The sequence below is a fragment of the Toxotes jaculatrix genome, chromosome 8 (assembly GCF_017976425.1).
Source record: "Toxotes jaculatrix isolate fToxJac2 chromosome 8, fToxJac2.pri, whole genome shotgun sequence".
Taxonomy (NCBI): Eukaryota; Metazoa; Chordata; class Actinopteri; family Toxotidae; genus Toxotes; species Toxotes jaculatrix.
In genome coordinates this window covers 18757476-18779774 of record NC_054401.1, presented here as the reverse complement: position 1 = coordinate 18779774, position 22299 = coordinate 18757476, and the positions used below count along the sequence as shown (strand labels likewise).

General features: G+C 40.6%; 3 protein-coding genes across 3 annotated transcripts; all 3 read right to left on the bottom strand.

The window, feature by feature from the left end:
* Positions 1-462: 462 nt before the first annotated feature.
* Positions 463-2827, bottom strand: LOC121186605 (protein LRATD2-like). The gene is made up of 2 exons (XM_041045377.1): positions 2679-2827; positions 463-2359 (listed from the first exon to the last, which is right to left on the bottom strand). Exon 2 carries the CDS (start codon positions 2150-2152, stop codon positions 1328-1330), a length of 825 nt encoding a protein of 274 aa, XP_040901311.1. The 5' UTR covers positions 2153-2359; positions 2679-2827; the 3' UTR covers positions 463-1327.
* A 3085-nt stretch (positions 2828-5912) lies between these two features.
* On the bottom strand, positions 5913-10121 carry nsmce2 (NSE2 (MMS21) homolog, SMC5-SMC6 complex SUMO ligase). The gene is made up of 6 exons (XM_041043442.1): positions 9699-10121; positions 9208-9320; positions 8829-8982; positions 7541-7632; positions 7228-7334; positions 5913-6228 (listed from the first exon to the last, which is right to left on the bottom strand). The coding sequence occupies exons 1-6, from the start codon at positions 9811-9813 to the stop codon at positions 6123-6125; spliced, it is 687 nt and encodes a 228-aa protein (XP_040899376.1). The 5' UTR covers positions 9814-10121; the 3' UTR covers positions 5913-6122.
* A 94-nt stretch (positions 10122-10215) lies between these two features.
* washc5 (WASH complex subunit 5) lies at positions 10216-21625 on the bottom strand. The gene is made up of 29 exons (XM_041045282.1): positions 21563-21625; positions 20683-20950; positions 20147-20292; positions 19896-19980; positions 19595-19695; positions 18945-19137; positions 18701-18853; positions 18375-18488; positions 18041-18212; positions 17652-17779; positions 17256-17385; positions 16769-16881; positions 16343-16509; positions 15948-16023; positions 15701-15811; positions 15100-15240; positions 14421-14501; positions 14210-14311; positions 13706-13885; positions 13445-13569; positions 13131-13293; positions 12894-12996; positions 12714-12793; positions 12466-12569; positions 11964-12093; positions 11734-11830; positions 11066-11219; positions 10886-10973; positions 10216-10715 (listed from the first exon to the last, which is right to left on the bottom strand). Exons 2-29 carry the CDS (start codon positions 20866-20868, stop codon positions 10659-10661), a joined length of 3480 nt encoding a protein of 1159 aa, XP_040901216.1. The 5' UTR covers positions 20869-20950; positions 21563-21625; the 3' UTR covers positions 10216-10658.
* Between the last annotated feature and the right edge of the window lie 674 nt (positions 21626-22299).

Sequence of the window (22299 nt, the reverse complement as noted above, 5' to 3'; positions counted from 1 at the left end):
AGAGGTGTAAACAAAGCAAAATGTCCAGCATGGTTGGAACACAACTTGACACAAGCTAAAAGATGATGATGTTAAAATACGTTCGGAGAACTGCTGCTACAAATATTCAGATCAAAACTGGCAGCGTTAGCAGCTTTAACTGTAGGGAAGCCCGCACGCTTCCCCGCACAACAACAAACAAAAAGCAGGGATCTTACTAGTTGAGCAGGTAGAGCTGTGGCTCCTCCAGGGTGTGAGCTGGCATTGTGATGGTATAAGTATAGCTGTTTTTGAATCCTGTGCACAGTGCAACATAGGGCTGGTGATTAGGATTGAGGGTTTGGATAGAATATAGAGTAACCTCTCCTACTTTTCCTGAGATTCATGTTTTCAAATTATTGATTGGCAGTGTACTAACATTCCTATAAAACATTTAAAGGTCAGTCACAATCCTTCACTAAAAAAAAGAAAAAAAAACTCCACTGTTCAAATATAGATTTATTTCCATATTCCTTCATACAAACATCTTTTTTTTTCCAAAAAAATAAACTGTTGAAAGGGATGAATCAATAAAAGTGCACAGTCATAGCTATGAGCCGTGTCCACAAAACAGTCAAAGAGTGGGTAAAGCTGTGTGATGATTAGATATCAAGCAACAGAAGGGAATCCTTGAGGTTGACACACATTAAGAAAAAGCTGTAGTTGTGTCTCTTCCACTCTGTATTGGTCTCCAACACCTGAGTTGTACAAGAGCAAGCGATTTCAGCACTCTCGTCAGGTATAAGTACATTGGAGAGGTTTTGCTCCTCTGTGCAAAGAATCATTGGATTAGAAAGATAATTATGGGCAATTTAATTCAGACTTCATCCCCCAAATGATTAGACTGCAGGTGCAGCTCCGATGCAAATGTATCCATCATTACAAGTCACTTAATCTTGGGCTGAGTGTGTAAAATCTCATTTTTCTTAGAAAGAGGAAGGATATCTGCCAGCGGGGTGTGTAATTTTCACTTTTTTTCTCAATGCAAATCAACTTGTTGAAAATGATGTTTGGACCCTTGTGATATGCTTCATTAATGCACTTTATAAAGGAACAAGTGTCACCCCAGATGTCAGAGCTTTTCCTCTCACTTTGGAGACATAAAACTGAATTTTAACTCCCTCTGAAGATGGACATTTGTTTGCGGTGTGGCACATGCACACAGGCTCATGGACTGACGAGCTCTGAGTTGGCTAATTGGAGGCATAAATGTTCCCTCTCCCCAACACACGTGCTCCGTTTGTGAGCATGAAACTGTGGATTTTCCACTGAGGATCAAATTCTCACCAGACGACCAGATCATCAGCCATCAGTTGACAAAATGCTCCTCTTTGATTTCATGTGTGGTGTTGAGGTGGTTGGCCAGCTCTTGCATCACGGCATCTTTGCCAATCTGATCGTTCCTCCTCTTTTCCATGATCACGTCCTCCAGACTCTGAAACTCCAGAACGTGATTCTTCTTCTCCGAAAAGAGTAATTTTAACCTGTATGGCTGCTTTCCAATCCTTATCTCCCCTCCGATTTTGAACTCCCTTTTTCCAAAGCGGCACCAGGCGGCAAAACACTCCGAGTTTCTCCAGTGCAGCTCTTGGTCTCTCGACCCCACATGGTCCAGAGCGTTGCGCAGAATCACCTCCGGCGGGAGCGCACGGTACCTATAGAGCCCGTTCACTATCCTGCCTTTTTTGCCCTGGCTCACATCGGTAAGAAAGTTGTTCTTTATCTCAGCCCGGTGCAAATGAACCACCTGGAAGTCCCCGACGTACACAGCCCAGTGTGGATACTGTCCAGTGGCTACAAACTCCAGCAGGTCTCCTGGTCTACACTTGTTCAGGAGACTTTCCGCAGTGTGTGTCGCGGCTCCGGTGTTTCTCTCATAGACACACTCCTCTCTGTAGTAAATCGCGCACTCCAGCTCGTCCTGGGGGTCGAATGGCTTCTCTTCATGGTTTAGCGTGCGGGTGTCAGATGAAAAGTGGTCCAAATTGTCGTCCTGGTCGTCGTCGTCGTCGTTAGAGAAGATATAAGAGACGCCAATCCGCGGTCCGTCGTCGTCCGGGTCGAATCCATTTGGGTCCGACGTTGGCACCTCTGCGTAATTTAAATGCGTAAGTTTCTCCACCTGGTTCCCCATAAAGGTGACAGGTGGATGAAGGGGGGACAAAGCTGAACACAGGAACAGGATCCACCTGTTCTTGACGCACTCACTTCACCCAGGGAGGAGACGAAAGGAGGCGAAGGGCTGTGCTATGTCTTAACTAAATCCAAAGCGGTGAAGACGGGCACCAGTAATCCATGTCCGGCTGTATATATGTTCCAGATGAACACCAACTGTGCCTACCTGCGCACAAATAAACAAGACAGCGCCTTAAACTGTGGCTCCAGAACACGGCTGAAGCTTCTCTGCAAGTCAAACTACCATTCGTGGTTTACATTCCCAACAGGTGTGACCTGACACACCTGTTGGATCACAGATCCCTCGAAACTCACTATTAGAACTACTGCTGTGTTTACTCTTTATACACCCTCAGCTCTGCACGATATCATTAACACATCTGCTGTCATGTTATTCTGTCTCAAGTGAACACTAGAATTATACCGGTTCATTTTCTGTATGTTGACCCACAGTTAAAAACCCACCGGGCAGCGGACACACTCACCCGCAGCTGAGTCGGTCACAGCAGCTTCTCTCACACTCCTGTAGTCACATCGGTTAAAAAAAAAATAAAAATATAAACACAAGTGCAGATCGTGCTGGTAGCTGCACTCCTTCCTGTGTGGTTTGCTCTGCTGAACGGACTGTCTGTAGTATGAACCACAGTGTTTGTTGCAGCGAAACTCATCCAGGATCTAGTGACTGCTGGGAGGTGTTGCCATTTAAAGCGACAGTGCGCCTTTCTGCCCCATTCAGTCTCCAGCATTGTTAAAACGAGCAAAGAAAGATTCTACCAATTGAATGAGATGTTTCCACTGTAGCCCATTTTAAAATCATATCAAAGTAAAATGCTGTAGTTGATTAATTGAATCAACATAATTTAATACATCTTACATCTCTACATTGCTATGGGCTTAGAAAATAAAATAAAACTACCAAGTGTTATTTCCATCGTAGTCTATAATACCAAGATGTCAATGCTACAGGGATACATTGTTGGGGAAAGAAAATAATCAATTTAATATACACACTCACACACACTCTTAAGTCCATATGTGATTAGTGTAGTGATTTTTCAGAGGGATAGAAGGATCCCACAGGGTCAAGCACAGTTCCATCCATATATTTTCATTAACTGAAGCAGTTTTAATGCAATTCTACATAAGATGTGTGAGCCCATAAAAAACTCAATGAGGAAATTAAAGAAACATCCCTATTTTCATGAATAAGAAGCAGCAGACACATCCTGTATAAAGGGAAGACAGTGGGAATGGTTAAGGGTGAGGGTGAGGAGAGGTACATTCATCTAGGCTGTTTGCACCACAGATAATTAGTTATAGACAAAAATTCTGTGTGAAAATGCGACTTGTTTTTGGTTTAGGGCAGGTAACAGTAGTCAAATGTGCACACTGGTCAGTGAACCAGTCGATTATTATAGTATTTTCATACTCAGACAGTTGTGTGAAATGAGGCTTAAATGTGAAATCAGATTATAAAGTGAAATCTCTCTGGCGGTTTACATTGTTGTGTGTACAGCAACTTGAAGCGTGGTGTAATTTAAGGATCAGAATCATAAAGATGTACAAATACTACCATTCAAGAGCAAATGCTGTTAACTACAGTTTTCTTCATTCTTTTAAATAGGAAATCACATTCCAAAAATGTATTTGATAAACTGATGGCGTACATTTTATTCAGTTTTCTATTTCATTTAAGGTTTGTGACAGTCGGAACAGCAAGACAGAACTTTATACAAACTAATCCAAACTGACTTCACAGAATTATATGGGTCTTACTGTGTTTTTCTGTAAAGAAAAATATCAACTTTGCACTGGGTTTTGACATTTTGCCTCTAAGCTTCTTGAGCTATACAGATCTACACATCACTAATGCCAGCTGGGATATCAAAACAGAGATGGTAAGTATTTCTGCAATGCACTCTGCCTAGAATTAAACTTTTAGTCGACCCTTTTCACAGCAGACATCTTGATTTGTAATAGCAGCAAAGGTACTGGTGTAAACAATAAAAGGGATGATGACTGTTCAACTGAAGTCTTCCAGTGCGACACTGAGCTGCCTGAAACAATACAAGGACCCGGAATCTGAAGCAGCTAAACGGAATTCAGCCATCATTTGTTTTATTATTTACGGCTGTGCTTTTCCTACTGTGACATGTCCAAGTGTCCAAGTGTGAAGACATCTTACCAAACTTTGCAGTTTAAAAGTGTGAGCACATTAATCCTGACACGGGATGATCATATAGGTAGATCTACAGTACAGAGATAGTGAACAGTTTTTGTTTGTCCTGATGTGATGTGGGCAACCCCGGCGTGAAAACGGTTTCCCTGACAACTCTGTAGACATGTGTCAACTTTGAAAGCAGCACGAGGGGCCAGGCTCCTTTTTCAGTAGGAGTGTCAAACTGTTTGGATTTAGCCCCGAAAAAGCAGTGGGAGAAAAGCATGACACCTGGATCTAACCAGAGTTTGGGGTGCCAGTCTCATCTGAGCCCTGCTGTTCTCCTCCCTCTCCATCCAGCTCTGGCACTGCCTTAGCCAGGACTCCTGTGCCAGAGACTGAGACTATGTTCACTTCCAGCAAGAGGTAAAATCCTCCTTGGACAAGCCAGATATTGAGGCTTACAGTGTCTCAGCCAGCCATTACACCTACTTCTTGGAGCTTTTGAACAGATGAATGTGAATTCCAGATCAAACATAACCAGAAGACAGCAAACATTTATGGGGAATTGATTGATTTTTTTTTTTTTTCTCAGCATTGCATGTCCGTGCGATACTGTGATTGAATTTCTGAGGATATTTACAGCTCTGCATCCCTCCAAAGAAACAGCTTAATGGCTTTGCCTGCGATATGGTGAATGCAGTGCCGATGCTGATGTTCATGTGTGCACTTTCCACAAATTGAACTGTTGTTGTAAAATTACCTGTGACTTCACATGTTGTGCCGTAAACAAGATTAGAATTCACAGAATGGTAATTCAAAGCGAAGCCGAGTGGAGAAATGAATGAATCAACATTAGCTCGATCATTTGTTGCCAGTTAATATCTTCATTGGTGAAATGCTCTTAGTGCTGCGTGACGCACTCTTTGGAGGGAAAGAGCAATTAGAGATTTTTTTTTTTAAATGCCTGATGCAAGGTTATTAAAAGATTAGCTTCACCTAGTTTCATCTCAACACAGCCTTTGTTTGTTTCTCTTTGGAACAAAGACCCTTCACAGGGAGCGAGAGCAGGAAGGAAGGGAGATTTAATCACATAAGTGCATTCTCTCAGATGTTAAAGAATGGCCTGTTTATGGCTCATTCACAAAACATTTTTTTGAGGAACCTCTTTTGTTATCTCCAGGATCCCACACAAGTTATCTGCATTTTTTTTTTTAACATTTCCAATATTCCTTTATCATGGTTCTTAGATTGTATATACATAGATGTGTGTATTCCTAGATGCTCACTAATTTGTAGAAAGACTAATACAAGCACCTCCTGGATTTATAATTACCAATGGTGCTCACAACTCTACTAATAATCCTAAAGCATACCTGGAGCTGAGAATTTATAATCCAATGATGAGAAGTTAATTTCTTCTGCTCTGGCTGTGCTGACAATATTAATCCCGTGTCCTCGTGCAGAGGCTGCCCTCTTGTGGATCTCTCAAATCACTGCATCATTTGAGACACTCATTATCCCCTATTCCCAGTTACAGACATGACTTTGACGATATTAATATAAGCAAAGTTTGAAGCTTTTATTTACATTCAACGAGACTGGAGTACAAATCGCTAATACACAAAAGTCACCACCTCTAAAATAAAAATTTGACTATTTTACTGTCTCAAAATACTGACAACATTCTTTTCTTAGCATACAAATAATTACCAAGGCATGGGTTTTATGGTAAACGAACTCCTGCCAATAAAAATGTACAGCACTACGTTCAGTTCCCAAGTCTTTTTTGGCTCTGGATCTTTCTCCTCAACATCTGGTCAGGAACGAGGTCCGACTCTCTCACATCAGTGTTCCCACAGCCCACCACGGGACAGCTAAAGGACAAAGACAGGCACGCTTAACACATAAAAAGCTCTCTATATATTAACTTCACATGTGCTTTGCCTCATTTATTGGTGTATAATTTTGAACAGTACAGTTTAAGTGGTTAAATGCCTTCGCTTATTGGTTTACAGGGCTCCAGATGAAGGTCTTACCTTGGTGGCACTGGTGCACCCAACTCAAAATGCAGGGCATAATGTTTGGCAGTTTTATCATATCTGAGCCATGGAAACTGGACAAGCCATTCTTTGTGAAGGGTATATATTTTAGCCTTTTTGTATGTTTAAGGCTCTGGCTCAGAGTCAGATGAGGCCATCAGGCTGGGTCTTTCAGGGCCAGAGACAGGTGTAATGGGCACAGCAGTATTTTTATTGATGGGGAAAAAAAACAATCAATAGTTCTCTTCATTTTGAATTACTGGTATGTTTTCAGGTTGTGATGTCGCTTGAGGAGGAGAACAGGGCGCAGTTTCACACATGCACACATGCCTTATGTTTTTTTTTCCTCCACACCCGCATTCACCACAGAATATAAGTGTCAGAACCAATCCGAGGTAGAGTAGAGGTGGATCTTTGCAGAATGAAGGTGGGGAAAAAAATAATAATGCTAACATACACACACGCTGCTACAATGTGGAGATAGCAAAGACAGATGGAGTGCTGTTGTACCTGTAGTCAGTAGTCATACACCTAATCAAGAAAAACCCTCTTATTACTGCTATATTTGTGCATATAAAGTGTGCACAGTGACCACAGTCAGGACTCAAGACAATAGGCAGGTTTTGTTGACGACAACAACATAGACCGGCACTGGGATTTTATCAGCATTCCTCTAGGACCAGCCACGTTCAATTTGTCTCCAACATCAAAGCAGTATAATAAAGAAAATGTGAATTAAGGCAGACTGCTGGTCCCACGCCAGCCCACTGAGTTGTTTACTGCTGCAAAGCTTGACTCAACTTTCTAACAGCCCTCCGAGGGAGAGTGTCTTACCGGCATTTCTTTTTCTGGCTGTGTCTTGTTTTGATCAGGCCCAGTATGGCTCCTTCATCATAGTGGTGGTTACACTTCTTATTCTTCACCGGGTTCACCATTTCCACCTTGAATACAGATACACAGAGGTGTGTTATAGAATGAAATACAGAGACAAAAAACACAAATCGATATGGTTCTCTATATTTTCTCCACTTTCTCTAGTTTAATATATTACTGTCAGCCAGTAGGCACAGATGTGATTTTAAAAAAAAATAAAAAAAAATAAAACAGAAATCAGCGACATCAAGAAATGTAAAACAGTGTAGCTTACCTGTGTGAGTGGGCAGGTGAAGTTGACTTGGCTCTGTGTCACAGCAATGTCCTCATCCAGCTCCTCCATGCTCTCAGCTGACTCTTGGTTGGCTGAAAATACGACACACGTACAGTTTGTTTCCAAATGTCCAATCTCAGCAATAAATGATGAACTGGATCACTGACAAGATGGCAGGAGAAGATCCAGCAGGCAAGGGACATGAGCTCGGACGAAGCTATATCTAAGGAATACAACAAGATCTCCCACCTGGGCAGTAATATATTCAGAGCTCATTTTGAATAAGTTATCAAATACTCAAAACCACAAAGATAAGCCACCGCCCACATGAAGGATTTGCTGTTTACCAAATTTTTACTACCGTTCACAAAGATTTACTTATTAAGAGACATAGCCACATAAATTTAAAGTAGGACAAAGCCCTAACACATTACACCAACAGATGCACAGTTACCTACAGACACACGCAAGAATCTCACATCCTCACACAGGTGCACAGACATCTAACACACCCACCCACACATAAAGCAATCTCCCCTTTTTTCAGTGCACATAGTGTTGAAAAAAATCTATTGTTTTTGTCCCCAGTGCAGCTAAAACTATCGAATAACTCAAAGGTCATCCTGAGCCCAGGGGATTAAAGAAAACTCAACATGCTGCCTCCTGAAATCCATCCAGGCCAAGAAGCAGTGAGACGGCACAGCCACAACTAGGCTTACAGATTTTGATTTAAGCCATCGTGAGCTTCAAACTACATCCATCTCAATAAGAACTTGAAGTGATAGTTTTGATAATCATTCAGTGAACAATAATGGTGTCTGATGGGTTTATGCTGCTCAGAATACAGTCACGGTGCATGAAATGATCTCACCTCAGTTCACTAAACTCACACCTTAAACTACTTTTTCTCAAATTTTTCACTGCATAATCTGATGCAACTTTTGGGGCTCAGTCAGTCTGGGAAAATAACAATGAGCGCAGCAGCATTGTCTGTGTGAGGTCACCTTTTAAATAAGGGGTGCAATGAGGACAACAATTAAAAAGGAGAAAATAACACTACAGGGTGACAGGCAAACACAATTATTCATCAGTAAACACTGTTGTGTGTTTAAAATTGAGCTAATTATCCTGGGGGAAGAAATGATTCATTCCAAGATTCCTCTCTCTCCCTTGCTTAGAAGCTCTCCTGCAAGCATAGCTATTATCAAAGTCTATTATAAACACTGAATCCATTGCACAGTGCAAAATTCAGACAGTGTTACCTCTCTTTTCTCTCTACAGGCCTCACCTTGGTTGAGAGAGTTCTTGATGCTGTCTTTGAAGGCCACTACTTTCTGGTGATGGTGCAGATCAGCATCAGAGAGTCTGGCTGTTCTCTCTCTGAACTGCTCCTTCACTTTGGCAGACAGGCCGAACATGGCCTCTGGTTGCTGTGTGGCAACCTACAGAAACTGAAGTATGTTATGCTGTTTCCATGACCTTTACAATTGAAGTCAGCTTCCTTGATGTTTAAAAATGTACACCTTTACATTTAGGCTTGTCATTCTGGAAAATCTAAATCTAAATCTTAATGCAGTTTCATTCATTTGAGTCCTTCGCCCAGTAACGTATCTGTGGCCTGACCTGTTCTCCACTTATGAGATTAGACCATGCCAGGTTGCTCTCACCTCAGCTGTGACTTGTTGTACAACATCAACAAAATAGTTAATCTCCCTGTCCAGCTTGGCAAACTCCAGAATCATAGCCTCCATTTCTTTGATGCCAGGATTCAACTCTTCATCTGTAAAACAGGGGCACGCACAGTGGAGGAGGAAGTATTTAGATCCTTTGCAAAAGTAAAAGTGCAAATATACTGTGAAAACACTTCATTACACATTAAAGTCCTTAACATTTTCTTAGTCTCACTCGTCAGAAATGTAAATAGAAGTACTGATTATGCAGAATGACCCCTGCAAGTCTGATATCGTTATATTATTGAATCATTAGCTCAAATTTAAGTTCTTGAATAAATGAATTTAGTTATATTGTACAAATTGTAATGAACTTATTATATCAATAGCATCATCATAACCATTTAATTATGCAGACACACGGGCTGAGACAGATGAGAGAGAGACAGAGACCAGCCAAGCATTTTGAGACTCAAAGATTAAGTTACCCTGAGATTCTGTCAGGTCCATAGCCACATCTGTCACTATGTCCATTCCTGTCCCGATGTCTGCCTGACATGACTTCAGGCTTGACAGTGTCCCATGAACGGCGCTCAGAGACATTATGATAAATAACTTTAATCCTCCGAGACCGCAGACGCCACACACATCACCTAAAGCTAAGCTAAAGTTACGTTAGCCTAGCTTGCTAACCTAGCTCTTGCTCTGGTTAGCTTAGCAAAGCAACCGACGAGCTACCGTATTAATATAAAGCAGATGTGTCTTGTCTTTGTGTCAAAGTGTTTCAGTAGTGATATTATAAAGAGGGTAAAGGTAAGGTATATATATATGTATGTATATATATATATATATACAGAAGCACACAAATCACCCGCGAAAAGGCACTGAACACCACAGCAGCTAAGTTTTGATTTCCGTATTTGGTTTTTCAAAGTAAAGGTCTTGACCGAATGATCCAATTCTAAACGGAAGAGAAAGAAAACTTACTATGAACAAACGTATTCATCAATGGATTTAATTTGGAAATGGCACAAAGTGATAGTACAAACACTTGGCAAGTTAATTAATAAGTAATTTCAATTTTCTATCTATGTACAATCTCGTATTAGTGCATTAAGACATTTATGGTCTAAACTATGAAATGTAAGTAAACGATTCAACAGGCCCTTTTTTTTACACAAGACATTTTGGCATGTCACAGTACAAAAAGCCCAGGTATGAATAATAAAATGTATGATGGCTGACTTCTATTTAGCTGCATTAGTTTCAGTGAATGCTGGCATTGTGAATGCTGGCTCACTGTCACACTGTCATGGCTTTCTAGAACAAAGTCATCAATCATGTAATTAGTAACACTGGTGTTTATCCGACTATGGTAAGTCAAAATGTCTGCTGTGAAACAAGCCTATGGCAGCATAATTTTCCGATGAAAGACTTCATCCAGATCTTCACAGGACTGTTCTGAACTCATCAAAAATGAAACTCGGCACATGGGCTTCAACCACCTAAAAAACACAGAAAAAGTGGAATACATGTTACTGTCTCTCGGTATATTCAGTAAAAATGCAAGATAAAAAGTAGAATCCCTACCACCCCACAATCATTGTAAACTGTTGCCAATGAGAACATTTTGACAGATTTACTAGCAGCATTACTAATGTGAAAGCTGCATTACCTTGCGTGACAGTTTTGTGTACTTCACATAGTCTTCCAGGAACATCAGAGCTCCCACCACATCAGAGGGCATGTCCGGGATCTTCTGACTATAATGGAGAAAAAATGGACACTCAAATGTGAGTTTATAAACCCATGAGGGGACACCTTTCAATAAAAGTAGTCAAGTCTGTTTTGTTACCTTGTGCATTGCTCCATGACTGAGCGGATAAACTGACCAATGAGAGCCAAGAACTGCTGTGTGTATCTGGAGTGGAACTGCTTGAGGAGGGTGAGAAGGCCGAGCACCAGTGGAGGCCAGTCAACCGGGTCTGTGGCTTTCTTGCAGGTCATTCCTGGACAGACACAAGACATCAGTCGTGTGGTATGCGTATGGTATGTGGATGCAGCTTTACATATATAAGACATTATTGCATTTTATGGAAAAATCTACCACAGAATATATCACCACTATACCAATAATCTAGTGTGCATGCACTCCTTGAACCTTCCCCGTCCATGTAGTAACTTCCTACATTTCCCAGAATAATCCTCTATGAGTGCTGACTATGGTGAGCAGCCTGTCCAATTAAAAACCACACTCAAGTTCTCAGAAAAACAGAGGCCACTAATGGGTGTTATGCCATGTGGGTGGCAAAGTCCTGGCTAAAAATGACACAGACTCTCACATCAACAAAAACGTGTAGGGGAAGCAGCATTTCTTTCTAATAAATACAAATATTAGTATGATACTAGAAAATTAAGCTTCTCTGAAACATCAACCATCTCAACCATCATAACACAATGGTTTACCAAATGTCAAATGTGCAATTTAATAATTCATCAATAGCTTTATGTAGAAAAACTTGCCTTGGTTTTTGCTGTACTGAAGTTTAGGCAGCTGAGCAATAATAAATAGGAAGTTGATGATGGGAAAATAAGGTAGGCGCTTGGTGGTGATGTAGATCTGTGAGAGAAATAAAGAGAAAATAAATGGTCAGAACACCTTCTGTTTCAGTTTGTGGTGGTTTCTGAAGGTTAAAAAAAGAGATTTAAGTTTTATCACTTATAACATTGTGTGGGAAGCAACATCTGCACACCTTGTTGAGTGGGTTGTGAATGCCAGCAGCCTCCAGGTAGGCAGTGATTTCATACAGAAGAGTGTTGTCCTCTTTAGGGTAGGGCAAGGACGGGTCCTGGTAGTGAGCTTCAATGTCTGCCAGCAGAGACCTGGCAAGGTCACAAGAGTGTTAGCACTCAGCACAAGAACAAAAAACTGAATTAGAGCAGTAATGATTTAACTACTTATAGTGCTCAAATTCTAATTAGGAAAAGTCACAAATTTTCCTCTTAAAGTAAACAGCAATGGCGTTATCATTCCTTTTACCTTGATAGTTCTTGGTAAAAGAAATATTATATACATGTATCATGCATCATTAGTCTAAAGGTTATAAAACATAACCAACATTTTGAAGCAACACAAAACACAATTATCTTTACAAAACATTAAAACATAGCAACATCTTCCCCTCAACACTAACAATACACAGTTACAGAGATATTATTGAAATGACATGCACATTGTAGTGAGACTAGACTGACTTGTTGAGGTTTTCCAGGGCAGCAGCCAGGTGTTTGGAGTCAAACTTGCAGGAGTAGTTCAGCTCATTAGCAATCTGCTGTCTGAGAATCTGCATCTGACCAACCTACAACAAACACCAGCATTTAACATTATTTTCATGACAGATTGCCTTTATTGAAAAATTTCCAACAAACAAAAGTGTCACTAAGAATGTTATTATTATAAGTATTTTCTGCTCAATAATTCGAGACAAAACATGGGCCAGTACCTTCATGATGGCCTCCAGATATGCACCCCAGATTTTCTGTGTTTTGGCTACGGCACTGGCGTACACTTTGCTGGCATTAGCTATTGCAGAAAAAAGAAAAAAAAACAAAAAGTCAAATTTTCTGAAGAAGTAAAGAAAAAAATCCTGGTAGGTAGCAGGAATTCCTGAATGAATACCTACCCACAATGCCCTGTACTGGGTTAACAGCAATCAGCATTGCTTTAAAGACATCCACCACTGCTTTGTCCTTTAAGATGGTCTTCTGAAGCATTGTCAAGAAGTTCTGATGGGAGACACAAATTGCTCATGCAAATAGTAGCAGCAGATATATACAATGTATGTGAACTGATGACACAGTAAAGGGCCACGCAGACTGAGTAACACTCAACCTGAGAAATATTTTTTAGGGTTTATTACCTGCAGTTCCCTGACAATCATGAAGCAGAGCAGGCGGTCCAGTCCATTGAGGCCAAAGGTACCCAGAGTGTTCTGGATCTCAGAGAACAGCCTGTTGTTGGTCACCTCCTGGTGGCTCTTCAGGTCATACCAGGTGTTCATCTGGTCAATGTAGCACGTTACCCTGTAGAAAAGACCCACATTTGTCTGTGAGCTTGTAAATACTGCAAGATATGACCGAAGTTTCATCAAATCTCCACTTTCAGATTAATGCCCGGTTGTTCTGAGAGGGAAAAACTGTTTCCTCTATTTCAGTTATATTTGCACAGACATACTTGGGATCAGTGATTCGGAGGATCTCTCTGCACAGACGACCGATGAAGGTGGCAGACTCATCCACAGACGGAAACTTGGGGATGGGGATGTGGGTGGACTGGTACACACTCTGCCAGTCCTGGATCTGTTTGGATAAAGGAAAGGACCAAACAATAAATCAACTCCTACTACTGATGAGAAGACACACAGCCAGAGCTTCTCCTGGATTACAGAGGGATGAACTGATTCAGGGATGTGTTCAGAAACTGTTAAAGCCTGACCTTGGTCCGGAGGAAGCTGTTGCATTCCTGTTCCACATTGTAGTTGATGATACGCGAAACCTCCTCCTGCCAGATTTTAAGGCCATAAATGCTGACGTAGTCTTGGATATACTCAAAGGACCTGTAGAACCCATCCATGGTGGCCCCCATGTCCTTCAACTTTGGCATCAGTTCACTGGACTGTGAGAGTGGAACATTGTATTTTTGTTTCATGCTTTATTTTTTATCCTTGATCCTCAAAGTGCAAGAGGACACATCAGTTCATACAATTTTAAATCCATTATAATGAGCCGGTAAAAGAATGTCATAAGTATTCTGTACAAAACCTCTAATTATAAATTGTTAATAGCTTTTTGCCTCCGTCCTGGTGAAATAACTCCAGTTCAATTAATAATTCAGTGATCTGATTCCACACCTTGCAAATATTTCACAAACTTGAGCTCAAGACTGATAATGAAATCTGAAATATAAACATAAAAGCGTGCAGTGGATCTGATGTCTGACCTTAGTCTTGGGGTTGAAGATCAACCCTTTGTGCAGAGCCAAAGCCACCCTCTTCACTAGCTCCTTCCTGATGCCATCCTCCAGAAGCTGCTTAGGATCCACCTAAAGCATCACAGTGTGTTAGTAAATTAAAATCCACAACTTATGGAACAAAGGCAACTGCATATTAATATTCTATAATCACACCAAGAGCAAAGGCAGAGACACCTACCTTAATGATCCCAACTAGAGTGGTCTTCATCATCAGGATGCCCTCAGTGAAAATGGAGATGTCATGAGTGAGTTTAGCCACCTGTGATTGAATGAAGCAGAAGGATGTTTAGTCAAGTGACAGACAGAAACCAGTGAACCTTAAATTGCATCAGTCCAATGTCCAAAGTATTAGGATAAGCCAAAGAAAGAATCTTCTACATCAGTTTGTATGTAGAGAGTACTTGAACTGCAAAATAAGAATTTGCCACTCTGTTTTGTTTTTAAGTTTAAAATTGAAATTCTGCTCAAAAGTTAAACTACTGCAGTGAAGGAATCAAATTCAATTTCAAAGCATTTGGCTACATTTCAAAATATCAGCCTAACTAATTCTAATTAATGCAATACATGTAAGTTACTGCTGGCACATTCTGTTTCTATATCAATCTTTCTTTACTAATTTGTATTTCACATCAAAAGCTCTGTGTGAGATTAAAAACGTTCAGAAATGCCCAGCTTGTATGATTGCCTCAGACTCGCATACAGCAGATGAGTCGACATCAAAACAGAGCAACTTCAGGCCTCTCATCTAATAATTTTTAATATGATAAGATAAAAGGATTTTTTTTAATCACTTCAGTAACATTTTGAACAACACCCAATAAGTAGTGTGACTATTTCAACCACAACAGTTATTTTACTTCATAGCGAGCCCCGAGCTGGGAGTAGTCCTTTAGCTTGTCCTTATCCAGTCGTGTGGGCACTTCCATGATGTCGTGGATCTGAAGTTTGATGATCTTGGCCAGAGAGGTGAACATGCTCTCTGGTATGATCTGAAGTACCTGAAAAAAAAGAAGAAAAAAAATACCCCAAAATGAGAACCAATGTGAATTTAATGACTTTGAGAAAGGAGAGTCAAAACTTCAAAAGCAGATGGTGTATGATGAAAAATCTTGTGTACAGCTAGTAGGAACAAATCCTCGAGCATAAAATAACATAGCATGTGGCAGATGACACCAGAAGGCAATATCATCTTAAGGTACACATCCATTAAGCAGGTCTTTTTGGATACATTTTCCAAGCAGATGGTCGTAGAAACATTAATTATGACAGCAGCTGTTACTGCACAGTTACTGAACAATAATTTGCAGCATGCAAAGCTCATTTTTGAAGTTATGAAACCGTGTCCATCTATGAGCACCACAGGAAATATCAGTTTTGTCTCTGCTAAAAGAAAAAAAAGAAAAAAGAAAAAGAAACAGAAGCTACTTTTGGTTGCTTGGTTGCTTTAATGTGATGTACCTTCCTGACGTAAGCCACCAACTCTCCAGAATAGAACTGTGAAACACTCAGCAGGTCAGCACTGTTGGCCTGGTTGATACGGAGCAATGGAAGATCCAGTGCAGATGCCAGCTGATACACACACACACATAAAGAATTCTTTTAACATCCCAGATACAGAATTATCTAAATCAAGGCAAAATTACTGGAAAAACATATTAGTTCTGTCTGTATCTGCAGGTATTTATTGGGCACAAATAGTCCTGACCTTCAGAAATGTAGCTCTCAGTTTTGTGACCATGGACGGGTTGACTCTGATGCTCTCCTGCATAATGGATGTGAAGCTGCAGAATAAAACATAATACACAAACACAACAAAAGCACAACGGAGTTAAATAAAGGTCAAAGCAGCTACAGTACTGTGGTCTTCCTGATAGAAGACTATCTCACTATCTCTGGCTGACCATATGAACCATGGACCATACCATACCATATGGTATGAGGCATACCTGCCACAGTCTACAAGCTAATGAGGAGATATTAAGACAAAATGTGAAAGTACAAAGTGTTAGAAAATCAGATACTAAAACGACATTTAACTGAGCTGTGTACCAGCAGTATTACCATTTTGTTTGGCTTCAGTGTTTTTCAGCAAGTAAATACCTGTCGATTATTTGCCATGCGTAGGACAGGTCTCCAACTATCTGCATGGTAATGAGGACTTCTTCTTTGATATTGATGGTGCGGATCATTTGGTGCAGGAACTTCCTGGTGTCAGCCAGGAACTGACAAACCTGCAGGTTAGACTCCAGCTGGTGAAACTCCTGGACCTGGAGACACAGAGACAAAAATATTTTATAGACTGATTTTATAATTGCACAGAAATAGACAACAAAGATTTTTAGGCACTTAGGTGTTATTTTCTTAATGTTAAAGAAAAAAAGAATCTTAACTGGCCATCATTAAATTATTGGGTCATGGGGATAATTTGGCTTTAGTTTTGCTCTATACATATTACTATACATTCATATGATGTGATCAAATTAAAAAAAGACCATTAAATCAGGTAACTCTCAGTATCTTGCTCACCTCAACGAGAGCCTGTATGAGCTGAACCGTCTTCCTGCCAGCGGCTGTAGAGTCCTCATAGTTCAAAGACTCGATCTGCTTTGAGATTTCTCTGAACCAGGCTTGTAAGTTCTCTGTGAGGAGTAATAAAGGTGTGTAGTACATGCAGAGAAAGAATGTTATCAGTGTTTCACAAGTGGTGGTTGAGGAAAAAAATGGGTCTCTCTCCTACAGCTAGAGTCACAATGACAGAAGTAACTATGACTGATGCAAATTTAATCCACCTCTCCCCGCATGTGTCTCTTTTCTGCAGTTTTTCCATGATGTTTCCCTGCCTCAACGTTTTCCCCTGAAGCGCCTCGGGCTTAAACTCATTTAAGCATTTGTGTTCCAACACTGAAATAATCCATGACATCAAAGCATGAAACGCTGCATGGTGGAGGCTCTTTCAGTCTGTACCATGTTTTTTTGCTGTGTGTGTAATCCTTCACCTTATTCGGCGTCTCACCGTTTTTCTCCACTCTGGTAAGCGGTTTGACGCCGGAGAAGACTTCGGCCAGTTCAGTCATTCTCTCTGATCCCTCCTTCTTGTAGCTCTCCCATTTGATCTGTTTCTCTGACAGCATCTGCTTGAACATCTGGAAGAGGGACAGCACAGATGCTGAGTCGATGAGGAAGGATTAGTCAGATGAGATGTGTAATGAGAACATTAAATTTGTGTCCTCTCCTAATGACAGACTGGCTAGCCATATGCTGTCTCACTGTATGCTAATAGACAACAGCGAGAGAGGACACACCTAGAGGGAAACACAGTTGGCTGGATCACTCTGGAATTATTCTAACATCTAATTTCATACTTCTACTCCTCACTTCATGTTTTCTGGTATTGATAAGAGGCTCTCACCTCTTTGAGTGTGAACTCAAACTGAGCAGTATCTAGCAGGAGCTGGAACAGGATCTTGGGCTTGTACTTGGAGTCGTTGAGCACTTGGTCTTTGATCTGACGCAGTCGCTTGTTGTTTGGGTCATAAGCTGTGAGACAGAAGATGACTAATCTGTAAATCAACTATTTACATTCACATCACCTTTACAAAAGTCACAAACTGTAGCTATGAAGCAATGAACCTTTCAGCTGACTCTAACTAGAAATGGACAAAAGTCAAATTCAGGCTATTGATTACTTCAGGCTATTGATTGATTACTATTCCTTGACCATGCAAGAGTGACATTACTTATTCTTGAACAAGCTACATTGTGGTCCTAAAGAACAAAAATCCCCCCCATTATTCTCACCTGACTCTGCGGAGTGCAGCATCAGCCAACGGATAGCAACGTTACAGTCCCTCAGACAGTTGAGCAGTTTGGGAATGTTGTCCAGGATGATCTCCTCCCTCAGAAAACCTTCCTTTAGCAGCTGCTGCACCTGAGGCCTCAGGCTCTCCATGCTAGCTGCATATCTAGAGGCCTAAGCACACAGTGACGGTGGTGATGGTGTTGTTTGGAAGATATCGTAAAAAGTATCTTTCATCTTGGATGATCAACATATATTCACTCCCACTAGTTGCCTTTAAGAAGCATGGTGATCTACAGACAACAAACTAAACAAATGATGCGATTGTTTTAATACCTGCTCTCTGATGTTAGCAGAGTCCAGGGTGTAATTGAGAGCGGTCTTGGCAGCTTTGTATGGTTCCCAGGCCTCCACCAGGTTCACTGTGATCCCCATATAGATACTGATAACCTGCAGGCAGGTAACACACACAGTTTGGTGATCAGTGCAACAGTACAAATGAAAAACTGAGTATAAACAAACTGAATGTCAAAACATAATACAGTGACTCCCATTTAACTTCATAAAGTTGTTTATATTCAGTTCTAATCTACTGACATGACACTATCAGTGCAGATTAAACATACAGGACGTCCAGTGAACAGTCCTGACACATATCTTACCCAGTTGTCAGGGAAATACTTGTCCACTATCTCTCTCATCTTGGCCTGCTGGGTGTGCAGTATGGAGGGGCTGAAGAAAAGGCAGACATACAGCATGGCTGCCTGGTTAGCCAACGCTGTGCTACGGTGCTCTGGTAGAGGGTAGGCAGACACCTGACGGACAGGAAGAACGTGACTTTAATACAAAATCTGTCATTTCTGTTTATTGACAGTTCAAAGTGATGTTTTCCCAAATTCTCCTCACTTGGTTGTAGATATCATCAGAGCGCAGCCTCCCAATGACCATGCTAATGAAAGTATTACTGATGGGAACTCTCTGGAAGTAGCTCTCTGGGTAGTTTGCCGGCCGCTTGGACCCAGGCTGGCTGGAGTAGCCGGTGCTTCGGAGGAGCTTGCAGATGTCGTCAAGGTTGGAGTCAGCTGATGAACGAGCAGCACTAAAGCAAATGTGAAACAATACATGTGTTTAAAAAGAACTGGTATGCATTTTGAGAACAGATCAACACACAGAAAAAGCAACAATATGATAAAAAATAATGGCTAATGACTGAAACAAGTGGCAGTGAATAACTTCTACTCTTCTACTTAAAGTATAAACTAATGTTTAACAATGCAAACATTTATATTAAATAAAATTTCTTTGATTCATATTTACATGAAAAAGTTAGTCCTGGAACTGACAAAGATACAGGTAGAAAGACAAATAAAAAATGATCAGGTAGAGCGAGTATAATGTAACTCTGTCTATTATTTTAAGCAAATGCATGTATGAGTCAAGTGACTCAACTTTGCTGTGAGCAAAGTGAATTGAGCACATCGAGCTTGTGAGTCAGCAAGAGAATATCGAACGTATGTGTGTGTTTGTGTGTGTGGGTGTGTGAGTCACAAGCTCACCTGTATCTGTAGTAGGAAACAAGCATCCTCTCTCTGACCTCCCCTTCAATTTTTTGGTCAATAACCAGCAACATGACTCCGTAGAGATAGAGAGCCTCGCACTGGGTGGAAATACAAAAAAAAATGCACAAACAACTTTAATGCTTATATATTCTGTCTTTAGTTAGTTTGGATGTTCAATTTTAGGCATAAAAAACAATCTGTAAATCAGTATCACAGCTGATTAACTGTTTAATCATCAGATACATATATCAAAATGTTACATCAACTTAAAACTGGTTGTGTGATCTGTGTTACTTACTAGAAGCTGTTTTCCATCCTCATTTAGAAGCACAGTCTCCAGGGTCTGCTGAATATACACACCCTCATGTAGGTCATCCAAAAATCTGGAGAGGGAAAGAGGGAAATAATATCATATTTCATAACATAAAGGCTTTATTAGGTTTTGTGTCTTAAAAAGGGTAAAACATGATAAAGTGTGCATCAAGCTCAGTTTTGATTGAACTGAAAGTAAATTTAACCAAACCCCTAAATAATCCGGTCTTGTCTTACCTGTTAAGATCCACAATATACTTGTGGACACTCTCAAAAGCCAGATAGAACCTCGACAGAATCTCAATGTTGTTCTCTCTAAACTCTTCATCCAAGTCTTGAAGCTCAGCTTTGGCTTCCAGCTTCCCTTCGTAATATTCTTGACCCTAGAGAGGAAGCAACATTGTGAAACAATGCAACTGCAATCGGTGCTCATGTCTTTGTGAAGACACACACCAAGCTACCAACAATGGGAACAAGGTAGTACAGTTATTCCAATTAGATAGCTATTATTTTTTAAAAATCATTCAAAGAACTATGGGAAAACTTAGAGCGGCCCATCAAAACCAGTATTAAATATGTACAATTTACCTCAAGCTCCTACAACCATCAATTAAATGTAAATCACCACACTACCTAATTCAAAAAATGAGCATGCATCATGTGCTTAGTTTCCTCAAATCTAAAATCACTTAAGCTTTAGACCACAGGTAATGCCCTGTCTAACTATTCAAGACAAAAAAAAAGTGTTTTGCAAGTCCTAACTTAATCCATACCTTGAAGTAGCTGAAGTCACAGATAATGTCTCCATATTTCTGCTGGTCACTTTTGTCTTTGAGCCTGAAAACTGCGGGGATGAAGTCAGAAAGGCGCAGGAGCTCAGCAATGATGGCATTTCCTCTGGAAACTATCCTGAGGATGGCCTGGCCACACAGGTTGTTCTCCGCCAGAAAGTCCACCATCGTGGCTGGAGAAAGATGAGGAGGAGGAGGATGCACCAAGCAACCACACCTTGACCCTGTGTCTATCCAGTAGATATTCAAGCTGACAAAAGAAAAACAGGGTGTTTGAATACAGCAGATAGTTTAATTTAGTAGTCAGTACGCTTCACCTTGAGCAAGACTCTAAAAGCTTTCCTGCACCCTGACTAGTCCTTATACCAGGACAGAGCATTCTCCCAAGGAGTTTAGGTAAAAGCGTATTACATTCGTTTTACTTTTACTTAGTAAATGGTATATATAGTCCTGTTAGAATACATAGTATAAGAATGTAGGTTTTCTTCCCCGAATTTTTCATTATTTCAACGTTAATGTATTAAACCACTTTTACTCACATCCAAGTTTCTTCAAGACACATCAACACACATTGAATACACAGGTTTAGCTTTAAATAGACGTATTGTTTGGTTTGTAAGTGCAAGAATTTGAGGAGTGCAGTTATTATACAGTCATACATTAACTGTTAGCTTTCTCTATTACCACCAAGCTAACGTTAGCATGCAGCCTGCTAGCTACTTTCATTAGTCTTGACGCTGCAGAAGACACAAACACATAAAGAGATACAAACATATCGTGATAAACTAACAGTTTTACATTGTGAGATTTGAATATAAATAGTTGGAAATGTTAAAGTCCAAGATAGTAGAAAAAGGCTTACCTCTTTGAATCTTTCCTTCCCTGTTTACTTCCTCATGACCAACCACATGACTCTGCTGCTGGTGTGTTCGATTCCAGTCATTCAACGCACCGGAGACGGGCGGGAATAACTTTGGCCAATGCTTTGAGAGCTACCAAAAGCAAATACGCTATTTTCAAATGTTGTTATATTTCTTTTACTCATCAGATCGTGTTATAAAAGCCATTTGAAACGACTCATGTGGAGGGTATCTGCAAAATGTAAAGCATGAACATATGGATGGCTCATAGCCTAACACGAAGAAAAATGAATGTAAGCATCAAAGTCTCCGCAACCCAAGGATGATCTGTTCCATGTGCATGTTTCTCTAGATGGCGACAGAGATCCACTTTACCCTGAGTTTGTCTATCTCACTGTCGCTCGACCACTGTGAGTGCAGATTTCTGGCTCCACGGGGATGCAGTGATTTGTAGGGACTGAGTCGTGAGAATAAGCCTGAACTGAAATTACACTAACCTGCTGTGGAAAACCTCAGAGATAAATCCGCAGGGGAGAAATGTAACATCCTCTGGCCTTCAGCTGACAAAAATCCTCCTGAAATATCTCTTCTTGAAGGTCTCTGGAGCAAGTTTCCTGTCACTTAAACAGAAGATCACTCGTTATTCATCATCATCTGTACAACTAAAATCAATTTGGCAGCAGAAATAATGAACCTAACTTGTAAATACTGGAGTCCACCCACTGAGTCTCAGTATGGC